Below are 15,054 nucleotides of genomic sequence, written 5' to 3'. Positions count from 1 at the left end.
CAGACATGTAGTGATTTTCCTGTTTTCTGCCTCCCAAGCACTGGGATTACAGGCATGTGCCACCACGCTCAGTCTCAGTCGCCATCTCTGCACGCCCTGGGGGCAGAGCTGGCATGGCAGACCGGGGATCGAACCCCAGGCCTCTGCGTGCAGGTGCTTTAATCCACTGAGCTATCTGGCTGGCCCACTTTATTCTTAAATTCAGTTTGGAGCAGTGATTTCCATAAGGAACTAGCCTGATAGCCTATTGAAAGGTATAAAAATATTTTGTAGAACTTAAGTTATGAGCTAACAGCTTTATTAACATTATTGTTAGAGGCAGTATTTTTCAATTTACCATTCAAAGTTTCAAGCACCACAAAATGATCTTTGAATTCCATTACCTATAGTCATTTGAACCTCTGCTGGGGAAGAGATTTAATTGCATGTGTTCTCCAGCTCCATATGGGAACAGGGGCAGGACAGCACTATTGTTTTGTTCTCTGCCTGTTGCACAGGAAAATGATGTGTGACACAAATAGGTTTGGGAACCATAACAGTGCCAGGAGAATGTCTCAGGAATGTTAAGGAACTACTGGTAAACTCCAGTGGACCCTGGTGATAAAATTGTCTGGGTCACTGGCGCTGCTTCCTTGGTTCCAGCTCTGTGTTTAGGCTATCAAAGCAGAAACCCAGCATGAAGGGCCACCTCTTCCCTACAAGCACCAGGAAGGAATGTGGGCTCTGAAACCAAACCCTTGGTGTCCCACTGGCGGGCTGACTCATCTCAGATATTGTTCTCTGCCCATCATTTCATCTACTTCATTTGGAAAACTGAAGACAGCTACCTCAGGGGATTAAATGATAAATGTAAATGCACAGTCTCAGTGCCTTCTGCATAGTCCCTCCCACATGGGAAGCACATGGGAAGGCGGCCTATGAGCAGCACATGATGCTTATCTGATATGTTACACCATTGATCGTGCCCATTCACTCATTTGACAAATAGATATTTTGTGCCAACTCTGTGACAGGTATTCACACTCCTCCTCCTGAGGAGCCACACTGGTAGGAGGTTACAGCCTGGTTACCAGAAGACTCACTCAACTTCAAAGTAATTATTCCCATCACACCATGGGACGCGAGCTGCTTACAGTGTTTGCTTCTTTCCGGCTTGAGAATGGATTCAGCAACATTTAACCAGCTATGAATGATGGTAAATCTTAACATAAATTCACATGGTAACCAGTGAAAGGCAAATGGTAAGAGCTCATTGGTCAGAAATAGAATAAGAGCTGGAACCAAATCATCCTTCCTCAGGCAATGCTGAATGACACAGACACAATTTTCTATTTACTGGAGATACTCAGGTAGATGTTTAAACAAAGGTTTGGTTAGATTAACAGAGGAAAGTGAAACAGCTTCATTAATATTCCCAAGACAACCAATAATTTTGCAATAAATCAGCTAAATGAGTGTAAAACTGAGAGGGAGAATAGGAAAAATAATTATAAAACACTGCTTCCAAGCAAAAGAGTGATTTCAACAAAAAATCCACAAAAATCTTGGAAGCTAGTAGGCATATTTCAAGGTATGTATGTAGTCTTAGAAAACAGAAGTAGAATTACTAGTAAGACTAGTAAGTAAAAAATTGCAAGTATAACAACAGGAGGACAGCCTGCCCTATCATTATTTTTTTGGATTCCAGTATGAATCTGGAGGGAAAAAAATTGCTGTGTGGGTTCAGGAGGCTGAGGAGGAAAGATCACTGAGTTCAGGAGTTAGAGACAAAGCAGGGCAACATGGTAGATGCCAGAGGACCTCAAAGAAGCAAGAAGGGAGAGCGGGAAAGGGGAAGATGGAGGGGAAAGATAAAGAGAGGGAGGGGAGGAGAAGAGGAGGGAGGAAGGAAAATAGAGGGGAGGGAGAAAATTTTTAGGGAGATTTCAGAACTGAGAAGTCAAAGAAAGCAGGCCTCCAGGTTCCAGTGCAGGGATGTGAGCCACTGTGGCAGGGATCCGCAGCTGTTCAAGCAGCTCTCCCATCCACTTATCATGGCCCCTGGACCTCCACCTTTTGTGAATTGATCACTTGAGTTAAAATCCTATTTCCTCCTTGAAACTCAGAACACACCACACACACACACACACACACACACACACACACACACACACACACACACACCAAAAAGCAACACAGTTTGAGATGGCCTATTACTGTAAATCACAGTATTGAATCTTTCAGCAACAGTTTATCAGACTTCCTTCCTTCTGTCAATGCGCATCTACTGGGAATCTGGTGAATGAAAAGGGGATGCTGAGCTGGAGCAGAAATAGGCTGGCCTCTGCTCAGGTGGAGCTCACACGATGGCTGAGAAGCAGGCACGAAGACAGCGAACAGCGACGTCTTGAAACTCCAGGAGGAGGAGACAAACAAGGTTCCGGTGGAGTCCACCCTGCAGGCAGCCTGTCTCCTGTCTGCCTCCAGCAGGTGGAAAGACCTCACAGGGAACATCCATTTGAGCTGAGTCTTGACAAAAGGAGTCGAGTTTGCACAGGAGAAGGAGGATGGCATGCGGAGAAGAAAGCAGAGGAAAGGCAAAGCAGCCAGACAGCAAGGCAGCTGCAGGAAATGCCAGGCTCTGAGGATGGGCTTTTAGAGTGGGATCTTGGTGTGCAGAGGTGAGTGCAAGGGAAGGGGCTGGAATGGAGAAGGCACCAGCTTGGAGGCTCTCCTGCCAAGAAGGCCTGAGTGCCTCTGAAGGGCACCAACAGACAGAAAGGTGCTCCGGAGAAACTACTTGACCCAAGTGCGCTCCCACACCGCACAGCCCAGCCCTCTGCTGAAGTCCGCTTACTGACTTGCAGACCTTGTTGCACGCTTCATCTCTGGATGGGAGTCACCTCGTCTTGAAACACACTTCTTCTAAGAACCTATCGATGCCTCTAATTCATGCTAATGCAAATATAACAATAACGTAACACTCTCTAGACAGCTTTTTAAACTAACAGGATAAAGAGAATTTTAAAAGGATATCCACTGAGAAAATGTATTCTTTGTTATTTTTAGACTCAAAGATTGGATTCTCTTTTGTTCTTAAGAAAATAAAATCCCAAATGTTTAAGAAAACTTTGCCCACTGCCTACTCCAGTGCCATAGTATCAACCCTCCTCAAAGCTTGAATTTTCTGACGGATGCACTCTCCTTACCACGTAAAAAAACAAATCAGAGCAAGGCCATCAGTGCAAAGTACAAAGCAAACTTTTACTACTAGCTGAGCTGGCAAAAATCTTGGAAAGTGTAAGCTACATACATTCCAAGAAAAAGACTAAAATACATTTCTACAAAGCAGAGCTTCCCTGTAACAAGATTTCTTAAATGCGTTTTCCTCCCCTTGGCTTTTCCAACACAAGCTGAACTGATTTGCACAATGTTCCAAAGCAGACAGGGACACACATGAGTGCACATGTACACAAAGACACAAGGAAGACACGCTTGAAAACTTGTCAAGAGGGGATGTTCTGAACCAGACCATGTGCAGTGTCCTACCCAGATGTGTCTGATTTTAGGCTTGGGAACATTAAGCAAACACAAAAACAAGACCCGGCAATGTGCGTGATGGGCTGCATGACAGAGGTAATGAACAAATATTGGGATTATATTTCACCTATTGCCATGGTGACCAAAACAGGGTGGATACTGGGGAAAAGAAAGAGAAAAAAACCGGGAAGACAATGAGCTCTCCGAGAACATCCCAGTATATGCACGAAGAGCCAGTTGTGGGGGTAGAGAAGGGAGAACCCAGGGATAAAACATGATGGCAGTGGGGTTGGTTTCAATATCCCTTTGTGCTGTGCAAGCAGTGGGCTCACCCACCACTACACACCTAGCACAGTGCAGACCCCCAGGAGGGAAGGTATGGTGCCTGCGAACCGCCAGCACATACTGAGGAAACCTGGGAATGTTGGCCCGTGTCAGGCAAGACAAGGGTGAGTTGTATTAGATGTCAAGAGATGAGACTGAGTGTGGTGGTGAGTGCCTGTAATCCCAGCTCTTGGGAGGCGGTAGACAGGTGGATCACTATGTGTTCGATCTAGTAATGAGACCTTGAACACCCTGTAGACCCTTCCCTAAAATACAAAAAAAAAAAAGATGTCAAGAGATGGGACAGTCTGCATATATTTATATGCTGGCTGGCAGATAATAAGAGCTTTGGGGGGTCTTATGTTAGGACCAGTGAATCTCTGGAAGAATCAGAGAACTCAGTTCATTTCTTCACTCCATCTGATGGTTTCTTTCCACTCTCAGTTGACACAGGGGAAAGCTATCGGACTCTCTTCTCCCCCATGTGCTTTTCTTTTCATTTTAATTAGTTTATTAATTAATTAATGGAGTACATGATGGTTATGTTCCTTGTGGGGTCAATAATTAATTTCTGCAGAAAAATGATTCTGGGAAGAGTAGCCTTGGAATATGGGCTCACAGGGGCTGGCAGATGACTGTCCCTATCAATTCCTGATTTGCATGTTGAGAGCAAAGGTCAAGAAATCTGAAAATCAGGAAGCTAGATTCTTATTCCTCTTTTCTGTTAATTAGCTTAGAGTCTTAGACAAGTTGCTAACTTCAGCTAAAGGACTTTGCTTATCAAAGAAAAGGATTTTGCAAAAAAAAAAAAAAAAAAAAAAAAACCTGAATGCTTTTTCTGCTTTGGAATTCGGCATATGGGAGATGATAATCTCTAAATTTTTGTTTAAGAGAAAATATAATCAAATGCATCATCTCACATGTTCAGAGTGTTGACCGGCACAAGCAATGTAAGCTCAGTAGGAGCCGGTTCTGTTCTGAGGAAATATAAATGGCTGGCCGGACTTCTCTTACCAGCTATCTCATGGGCTAACCATTTAGCTCTTATCTGAAAAGTGACATGGTAGATTCCTACATGAAATTTTCTACAAAAAAGAAACAGCATATAAAAGCTTATACTTTCATCCAACCAGAAGGGACTGGGGCTTCTCTTGGATTGTTGTTGGTTTTATTTCCTTAATAATAACCACTACACTCAAATTCAGCACTTGTCTTGAGCTACAGAAACACAGAGTATTCACATAAGGAGGCCTAGAGTTTAATAGGCATAAACTAAGTGATGCCTGAGCCTAAAACATTTTGCTTCACACAGCCTACCTTTGTTTTTATAGAAGCCTGGTTTTATTCAGAATAAGTCACCATAGGAATGTAAGGGACATCATGATATAGTAGAAGCAGGACAAAATCAAAGAAGACTGAAGGTCAGTCCTGGGGTGCTACTGTGTGATGCTAGGAAAGTCACTTAGCCTCCCTATGTCTGTAAAACAAGAATAGTAATATTTTCTTTATGATCTTTTAAGGATCTCCATGAGACCCCAGTGAACAACATACATGGGAATATATCCCAATTTGCAAAGTGCTCTATTAATATAAATTCACAGGATGATCATCCTTCCTGCTGGCAGAACACAGCTGAGGGCCAGGACCAAGCATTCAATGCCTAGGTTCATGTGCCAGTGCCATGTTTACCAGCAGGGCACACTTCCACGAGTCACTCAACTTCCCAGAAAACTTCTTGGAAAATGAGAGGAAGAATTGTCTCTCCCTTGTCATGTATGTTGCCAGAACTAAATGAAAATATATTGCAAGATGTTTAGCATGGTTCATGCCACAAATAGAAGTGCTTAGTTGATGCTGACAGCTGCAACTTTCTAGTCTTCCTTGCTTCCTCCCTCTCTTCTTTCCTTTCTCTCTCTCTCTCTCTCTCTTTCTCTCTCTCTCTCTCGCGCGCGCGCGCGCTCGCTCGCTCGCTCTCGCTCTCGCTCTCGCTCTCGCTCTTCTTTGTCTTTTTTGAACAGGATCTCACTATGGAATTTAGGCTGACCTTCAACTCACTATGTAGCCAGGCTGGCCTCAAACTCAAAGTGATCTTCCTCCTTCAGCCTCCTGAGTGCTGGGATTGCAGATGTGTGCCACCATGCCTGGCTGACAACTACAATTTTCTACCATGGTGCTTTAGGAGGACAAATTGCCTATGCACTGGAAGACATCATATATATTAGTGAAAGCATAGGCTGTTATTGTTGTCAGGAATCTTATACAATTCCTATTCACCTGCCCATTGGACAACAGTTTTCAAAACTATGAGGAAGAAGGATTCTGACAAAGGTGGCCACCTTAGTTCTCTACATCATGGTGTTTTGATTACTAGTTACAGAGACACACGGCTGCTAACATGATTCAGAAGTTAATGAGAGCTTCCTAAAGTCAACAGCACTTGCCTCCTGGCCACAAAGCTTCTGTAAAATACAGTCTATTCATTCACTGTTTTTTATTCTTCATTTTTAGGGAATGAAGATGGGCATCATTAAAGCAAAGAGACAAATCAAAGGGCTGCATTTCTCAAGAGCGCCTGGGAGATGCTACCTGGAGACTGTCTTCTCCTGTGAATGCATCTTCCAGCTAGCTCCATATGGAGTCAGGCGTCTCTGTGATTTAGCTGTTGGACAGTGGGTGGTCAGGGGCACCTTAGGCAAACAGTCATCCAGCTTGATAATTAGGGAGGGGAAAGCCAAACACAAACACACCCAAGTTGACATTGAAAACAAAGTGGATATTTAACCACGAACTACTCACCATACTACCCTAGTTCTTGTCTGCCAGGCTGCAAGGAGGAAATCAGGAGCCAACAGAAGCTCTGTCAGTAATTTATCAGTACAGATGACTAAAAAGGCACAACCCTAGGTTGAAACTGTGGGCTCAAGCTTGGAGCCTGCACAAGTCCTTCTCTATTCCTGTACCTTCCATCTCAAAAAAAAAAAAAAAAAAAAATGGCTGTCTTGTTTTTTTAGTTTTATTCATTCATTCATTAAATACGTATATTTATGTATTTATTCAATTAACTGCAAACCTAAGTAGAGAGGAGGTATTGTTAATCAAAGACTGAAATATAGACAGAAGCATTTTTTTTTTTTTGCTCCGAATGCCTTCAGGGCAGGTTTGGCTGGCTTGAGTTGTGGGGATCGAACCACAGCAACCTGAGCCTGACTGCTTTGTTGAAGCAACCACTTAAAGAACTGAGCTAAAGGGCAGGCCCCCAAAGACTGAAATATAGCATGGACAACCCATCACGAAGGAAGAAACCACATTAGGTACTGATTGCTCTTAATTCCTAGGAGGACAGTGACATTCCAACATCTGTTTTTTTGAAGTAACACACATATTGTTTTTCTCTAAAGGAAAAAGTACAATAGGTGTTATTTGCAGATATTTTTCAAAGAAACTAAATGTATCCAGCTACTCTTTCAAAGCTGGTTGCTTGGCTTGGAATTTACCTATTTTTATCCACTCTTTATCAGCCCCACCCACCCCCTTACCCACTGCTTCCCAAGAGAGTATGCAATGTGTTAATTATTGAAACTGTCATACCAATTTGATTTGAAGCTGTCTCATTGCTATTTGTCTCTCAATAAAATTATGGAAAAAAATAAATTTAAAACAATTTTTAAAAAGCAAATACAAGTGTTCAGTTGATGATGTCATAGGATTTCTGGGAGAGCAGGTCTGCTGGGCTGTGGAGTGGGCAACACCTCCCTCAGAGCCTTTGTTGTTTCAGATGTAAAAGTTGGTTCCTTTCATTATTTCAACTCAATTAAATTCAGTTCTCACTTCTGGGGTGTTGTACAGTTCCAGGTACCTGCATGATGCAAGAATTGTCCTCAAGGAGCTTCCACTCAGTCGAGTAAGAAAAAGGCACATATAAAGTAAGAAGAGACAAAAGTGTGTTTGGATAACAAGACAGTGAGCTGTGTCAGGTAATGAGACCAAAGCTCTGATAAAAGCATAGGATGAACTCAATACTATTACCAACTCCCCTTCTCCAGGTTTTTGGAGGTCTACACTATACTTGTCATCCTTGACCCCTATTTTGATGTAAATATAACAAAAATAATTTGATTTTGATGCTGTAAGCCTAAGGCAGGAGAACGGCAAGTTTGAGCACAGGCTGAGAACAACCTTGTTGCAAAATAAAAAATAAAAAAGGACAGAAATATAATTCAGTGAGTGGGTCGTGAGTTCAGCCCCCAAGAATTTGATTTAATCTGGCAGCTACAGCTATGGACATTGGCAGTTGTGTGACATTTTTGTCTAAAGGATCAATGGTATGTTTTAAAGGATCAAAAACCTTTGTCACTGAAGTGGGAGACTTAAGCCGTTGCAACGTGACACTGAGTCAGTTTTTAAATTTCTCAGAGCCTTTGTCGTCTCACATGTAAAGTGGGAACTTTGTCCCAGTGCTGAAGACAAAATCAAGCACAACTAAACACACCTTCAAGGTACAGTCTGTGGACAGGAGTCTGGGGTCTCCTTACCCTTGAAAATAGTTGTTTACTGCCATCCTTTATTTTAATCTGTTTCTGTAGGGTAGTAGTCATCTCACCATTAGTGAGACACAAGACAGATACATAGACAAATCCTCTCAACCTCCAACTAATTATTGAGCTTCCAAATTTATTTCCAGATTTTTTTTTTCAGTTATGGGGATTGAAACCAGGACCTCACACATGCTAGGAAAGCATTCTGCTACTGAGTGGTAGCTCCAGTTAATTTTTGTCTCTTCTTTCAAGATGAGATCTCTTTAAATTGTTCAGGCTGGGATTGAATTTTGGACCCTTCTGCCTCATCTTCCTGAGTAGCTGGGATTACAGGTGTGCACCACCATACTGGCTTATTATCAATTTCTTTAAAACAAAACCTTCTTTCAAAACTAGGCAAAATTGGTATAATTCCCACAAAATGAAATGACCACAAGTCTGTGTAACTCTGAGAATGCCATGAACATCATGGGAGAATCACTCACGTCACAGAGACTAGAACTTGTCCCAGTGAAGTTTGTACTTCCCTACCTTCTGTGTCTTTCTTCCTCCTTTTTCACATTTTTCTAGGCTCATTCCCCTCATCCCCTTATTTTCCCCATTGACTATTCAAAATTTACACCAGGTACACAGGTCCCAAGATTCTGTAAAGAAGAACCTATTGTTTGGCTGGGTTAGAAAGAAACCCCAAGTTTAATCCCCATATGTGTGTGGACATTTGTACAGCTGCAATACCTTCTCTCTATTGGTGTAATGCTTCAAAAAATTCATAAAACTAAATTATAATCATTCACAATGCTAATAAAACTATCTTGGATAGTACATTGATATTAATGCACATTATATCAAAGGATTAGCATATATGCTTCTTGATTTAGGATGACAAGATTAATGGATTTGGGAGCTTGTTAAGAACACTCAGTTTACTCTGTTCAAAACAAAAATAACTGGTTTCATGTAAAGAAAACAATGCCATTTTTCCCTAACCTGAGAGCATCTAGCACAGTTGCGCATGAAAAGCAATCCTGCCTTAAGGGTTGGTCTTCCTCTAAGATCTCCAAGTTTCCCGAGATACTCGGGATGATGGCTTTTGTCGGGAGCCCAAGGGGAGTTGGAAATGAACACACAGACACAGGATTCCCAGGCGAGCAGGTCTGGGGGTGTGTGGAATGGGCAACACCTCCCTCGGAGCTCTCTGGTTACTTGTGCACTCTCAGAACACACCCTGCCGAGTGCATTCATCACAATAGCCCGTGTGTGACCTTAGGAAAAGTCCTTGAAAACAGTGAAACAAGAGTCTCAGTTGAAATCTGGAATCCATTCCCGTCTTACACAGGAAGAAAATTAGGCATAGAATAACAAAGCCCATAGTTCAGAGAAACCTGGGGAGGCTCTGGCTGACATTAAAATCATGGAAGGTTTTTTTTTTTTCACTGCTTGGGATTTTATAAAAGCTTTTCATCTGAGCAGCCCCAAAGCTGCTCAAAAATACTGTATAACTAGTAGATGGCAATCACTGGTTTTTCCAGTAAACAAAGCAAGCAGAGGAAGAGAAGCTGGGTGACATTAAAATTCACTTAACACTTTTCCAAACTTCTAAGTGAATGCTACTTTTCCAAATGTAAGTGGCTAGTACTGCCCTTTCTCCCTTTGGATTAATGTATTGGCAATAACGGTGAGCAGGAGTGGGAGCTGGGGAGTAGCTGATCAAGTTCATTAACTAGACAAATCTCCAACCTCTAGCAAATAAGATTCAGTTGTGCTCTGAACCCCCCAACTCCATGACCAAGTTCATCAGCCCAGACACCGTGGGCCTGGAAATACTTAGAACGTGAACCAGCAGAGTAGCGTGCTTGCTCTGTGACTTTAACAAACATTTGTGGGTGACACTATTTTTACAAGTACAGATCAATTCCCTTTTGTTTTGAGTACACATTATTCACTATTAATTTGCCATACTGTGTGATTTATTTCACACACATAAATAATTATAAACCTGTACTACTTTTGGAAGCATGTACCGTCTTGGCCAGCAGGAAAAATGTCAGGGCATTTCTGAGTCAAGTGGTGGCATAAAATCCAATGAAAATCAACTGGCAAAGAAATTTGGTTTGGAATTAAATTTTAGAACCCTTCTTAAGTTTATCTGGAAGGTCCCTTTTGAAAAGGAATATAGACCCAGAGGCAAATAAGATTCAGGAATCATCCAACTGGGGTTGAACGTCTTAGGCCCAGACGCAGAATGCTTATTCTCCATGCATAAAGAATTTAATTTTGTTTTTCCTTAAGTACCTTCACAGCTCATTTTTTTTTATTTTTCCTTAAAAAAAAAAAGAAAGGTAAATGGCATTACTTTGGTCTCCAAAACAGATGCCAGTTTGAACTTTATTCTGCCAGCAAGTATTTGGTTTGGCTCCACTGGGCTTAAGTTGAAAAAATATTTGCCGATTCCAAAAAGATTTAACGAGCTCTGCTGCAGGCGCTGGTGCCATTTGGCACATCATGGAGCTGTGGCACAGCAAAGAACACTCTCCTGACCACACATCTTATTTGTCCAATGTAGCCAACACTGTGTTCAGTCAGTTCCTCGGGTCAAGAAGCTGCTCATCAAATGAATGAAGTTTCCAAGAGAAAGTGACCAAGACAGGCATCAAACAACCATCCTGCTGACATCGAGAAGGAAGTTCGCAGGTCTCAGTCAGTCCAGCCCTGGGTAGGAATTGGTGACTGACCTTCAGAGCTGCCATGAGCCCTTTTACACCAGCGCAGTCCCTAATCTGCCAGGCAGCAAGCAGGCGAGATGACTCTTCAACTTCTAGAAAACACCATTTCACCAAATACCAGATGCAAAAAAATTTGCATAGTACATTTTGTAGTCTTCAATTTTTTGCTAACTGTGACATCCAAATTTAACTGTATAAAAATTGAATGACCTATTTTAACCTATTTTAATTACTCGGATCAAGAAACTGCTAAATAGTCCAAGCATGTTTATATTCCAATGACAGACACACACTGCTTTTAGTCCTGCTTAGGAGACTACAGATACATAAATCTGTCACTGATGCTGGAAAGATTGATCTCACCGCACACAAATATCATATGTTAAAAATCACTAAAAGTTGTCACCTGAAATTGTGTTTTTCAGTACAGGTTGAAAGAAAATAAAGCTCCCATCCTTTCAAAGCAACGTCACATATCACACGTATTTAAAAAATGCCAAATATTTCTATAATAATTTGAGCACTAGAATCAAAGGTCTGTTTTAATAACATGGCAGCAGGAAGGCTGGCACTGAAGCGATCACTATGTTCAGGAAGCTGTTGAAACTCTAGATTATTTTCTTTATTTCACATGGCGAGCAAACATGCTCACGTATATCCTACCCCAACTCCTATATGTCTCTCCAAACTTCTCAATGTCCTTTTCTCTATTATCACATGTCAACCCAATGCTCAGAATATACTCATCTGATATCAAGTGCTTATAACAAATATCCTCAAAAGTGAGCCAGTTTCTGAGCTGCCCTTCCAAAGGAAGATCTATTCACCGAAACAAAGACAGAACCCCTCTAGCTGGCTTAACTGACAATGTTGAGTCAGGGTAGAAATCAAAAGAAGAAGTCATGAAACAGGAAATAGGTAATGATAGCTGTTGCTTACCATTTTGGCTTCTGAATGCATTGGTTGCACTTGGGGAGAGGCGCAGGGGTTACTGAGATTGGGACCCTGCATCCCCATGATGCTGGAGTTCACAGACATTTGTCTCTCCATCTAAGAGAAGGAATGCAACAGAATTAGAAGTCTGAGAAAGGCCGTCAGGGCAAAGGTGCGCTTCCTCTTCAGGTAATCCTTTAGGATTTCTTTAGAATTTCCTGAGAAAACTGGAACTTCTGGTGCATGTTCAGCAAAGTGCTCCTGAGCTTGAACCTATGCACATCAAAGAATCACCCAAAGCTCTTTCTCCTACAGAAGACTTCTTATGCCCAAGACACTGTCCTAGTAAATCATTTCCAAACAAATTCACTACTTATTTCCACTTATTCACACATTCCAGCTATCACTAATCATGCTTGTTTTTATGGATGTAAGAAACAATATACTCATGGAAAAAAAATATATATATAGTATAAAATGGTCGTCTCGGGATATTTTTGACACTTTTTCCTCCCTAGATTGCATGCAACAAACAGGAATCTTTTGGCAATAAGAAAACCATAAACTTATTTTAAAAATAATATTCTCCAGTATGGTGGGTCTTCCTTTTGCTGGAGCTCATCAACATAGTCACAATGACCCAGCCCAGGTATTTGAGCTGTTTTCCTGAGGCCATCTCTCCCTTCTTCCTGACAAACTCAAGGTTCTACAGAAGAGAGCCACCATGGGTTTTAGATGACACATGGTCAGTGCTGACACATTATCCTCCTCTGACCTGTCTCCATCTAGAACTAACATCACTCCAATACCTGAAGTACCGTGTTTTTATTGTTTTGTTTTCAGGATGTTCTTATTAAGAAGTAAGTATGGGTTGGGGACCCTTCATTTGACAAGCTTGGAATGGTAAGTATTTTGTTTTCAGATTCTGGAATAGTTGCATATACGTAATGAGACAGCCTCAAGACAGGACCAAAGTCTAAACGTGAAACTATGCTTTATGGTTTTATGCTTCATAAACACCTCCTACGCATAGCCTGAAGGTAATTTTATACAATATTTTTAGCATTCCTGTATTTTGAGTGTTGCCCATCACATCAGGTCAGATAGGCAATTTGCACTTGTTCCATCATGTGGGCGAAAGGTTTCAGATTTTGGACTTAAAGATGCTCAACTTATATGGCAAATTTTCCAGTTCAATCCAGGAAGGATGCATCTGGTTAACAATCTTTTCTGTTAGAAGACAAGTAATATTTTTCATAAAATAAGCTAAATCAACTGTATCTAATCTATCATCATCCAGAAAAATAATTATATTTTCTTTATGGAAAAATAGTCTATTGAATACAAATATGTTTGCATTTGCCCATAAATGAAAATGAAAAGGATGGTTGGAAGTTTGGGGAAATCAAGCATTTATTCTAAGTCAGCTTAGGTCCTCTTGGAAATTATAGGAAGTTTCCTGTCAGTTTCAAGTCATAGAAAATGGAAAGTGGACAAGATGGACATGGATGATGGACCAGAGGGAAGTGTGAAAGCGGTCACGTATCTAAATGACTCTGAAAATCCATTCCATTGTTGAAAATCTGAAAGTGTGATTCGCTTGTGTCTGCTCTGGCAGGAGCAGTTCAATTAGGACCTTCATCTGCTAATTAGCATAAGTGTGGGCTAAAAGTTTTTGTTTAATTGACTGGAGATACTCAGCATTGGCCTTAGTCTGAATTAGCAGATCAATTATCTGGATATGCTAAATTGTGTGAGAAGGAGCTAATCAAGGTAGTTTTTTTTTAAATATTCCAGAGCACTTGCAGCAAAACTTTTTGACGTCTTACCAATGCAGCAAAACATAACACATTCAGGCCCATGTACTTTCCAAATCTCCAAACAGCCCAGACACGTTTAATTTTTAAAATCATTGTTTTAATTAAGGTAAAATACACTTACCATACACTTTTAATGTCATTAAGTACATTAAGTTCAAAGCCATTAAGTCCATTCACGTATCCTAATTGTTACGTCATGAAAATTTCAACAGTTCCATTGCTCTAAGAAATGCATCTCAGTGATAACTCCCACTCCCAGAGGTAGGGGGATAGGAGAGGGTGGGGGAGTCAGAGTAGCATTTGACTACTTAGTACAGTAGACGACCTTTTCAGAGAGAGAAATCCAGGCACAAATGAACTTCTGCCATCACTTTTCCAAAGAAGCCTCTTTCAAAAGTATGAGTAATTGGCCGTAGTCTTCCAAGTTACTAGCTATACAAGGAGATGAAAGTAGCCTGTTTATTGGTTTCTAGATAGGGAGTCAGCAGTCCTTTCCATTTTTTTTTTCTTTTTTTTAAGTGTGCATTATAATTGTTTCTACTCCATGACTCACAAATTACTAGTTTCAAACAGGCTGATTTCTCTGCTGCAAAAATGGGGGTTGTGGGCCGGCCAGATAGCTCAGTGGACTAAAGCTCCTGCTTAGGTAGATTCAGGGACCAGGGTTTGATCCTTGGCATGCAGTACCAGCCCCGCCCCCGGGGTGCACTGAGAAGACCAATGAGATTGGACATTGTGGAGCATGTTTGTAATCCCAGCACTGGAGAGGCTGAAAACAGGACAATCACTACAAGTCCGATCTGTGTAGTGAGACCCTGTAGACACTGCAGACCATGAACTACATATATTTGAAAAAAAGTGGGGGCTGAGGTATAGTTCCATGATAGAGTCTTTCTTGTCTTATATACCCATGGTCCTGAATTAGATTTCCAGCACCAAGAGAACAGACAAAAATTGCATATTCCATCTTGTTAATTATTGTTATGCAAACACAGAGTGTCAGGAAGGGCCTCTCTGCAGAAAAGATTTGGTGCTTTGTGTTAACAAGCCTTTGTCTGCCCCCAAGCTGGGCTTTAATCAGTTGAATGGAGTGAAGAGACTGGGAGCTGGAGTGCGGCTGATGGACGCTGGACAACACTCAGCATTACAGGCAAAATTTCCGAGCAGGGGCTGTGGGTGCAGCTCAGCGGCAAGGAGCTC

At 41.5% G+C, this 15,054-nt stretch overlaps 1 protein-coding gene across 4 annotated transcripts in view; it reads right to left on the bottom strand.

The window, feature by feature from the left end:
- The window catches only part of Creb5 (cAMP responsive element binding protein 5), a 421,895-nt gene that overhangs the window by 86,318 nt on the left and 320,523 nt on the right, over window positions 1-15,054 (bottom strand). For all 4 annotated transcript variants that reach the window (XM_023709868.1, XM_023709869.1, XM_023709870.1 and 1 more), the window contains one exon: window positions 12,041-12,151. In XM_023709868.1, the coding sequence (XP_023565636.1) occupies window positions 12,041-12,151 (111 nt within the window). The remainder of the gene's footprint in view (window positions 1-12,040; window positions 12,152-15,054) is intronic.

This window comes from Octodon degus, unplaced genomic scaffold, assembly GCF_000260255.1.
Source record: "Octodon degus isolate 3935 unplaced genomic scaffold, OctDeg1.0 scaffold00015, whole genome shotgun sequence".
Lineage (NCBI taxonomy): Eukaryota > Metazoa > Chordata > Mammalia > Rodentia > Octodontidae > Octodon > Octodon degus.
The sequence above is the reverse complement of the archived record's forward strand: the minus strand, read 5'-3'. Positions and strand labels throughout refer to the sequence as shown.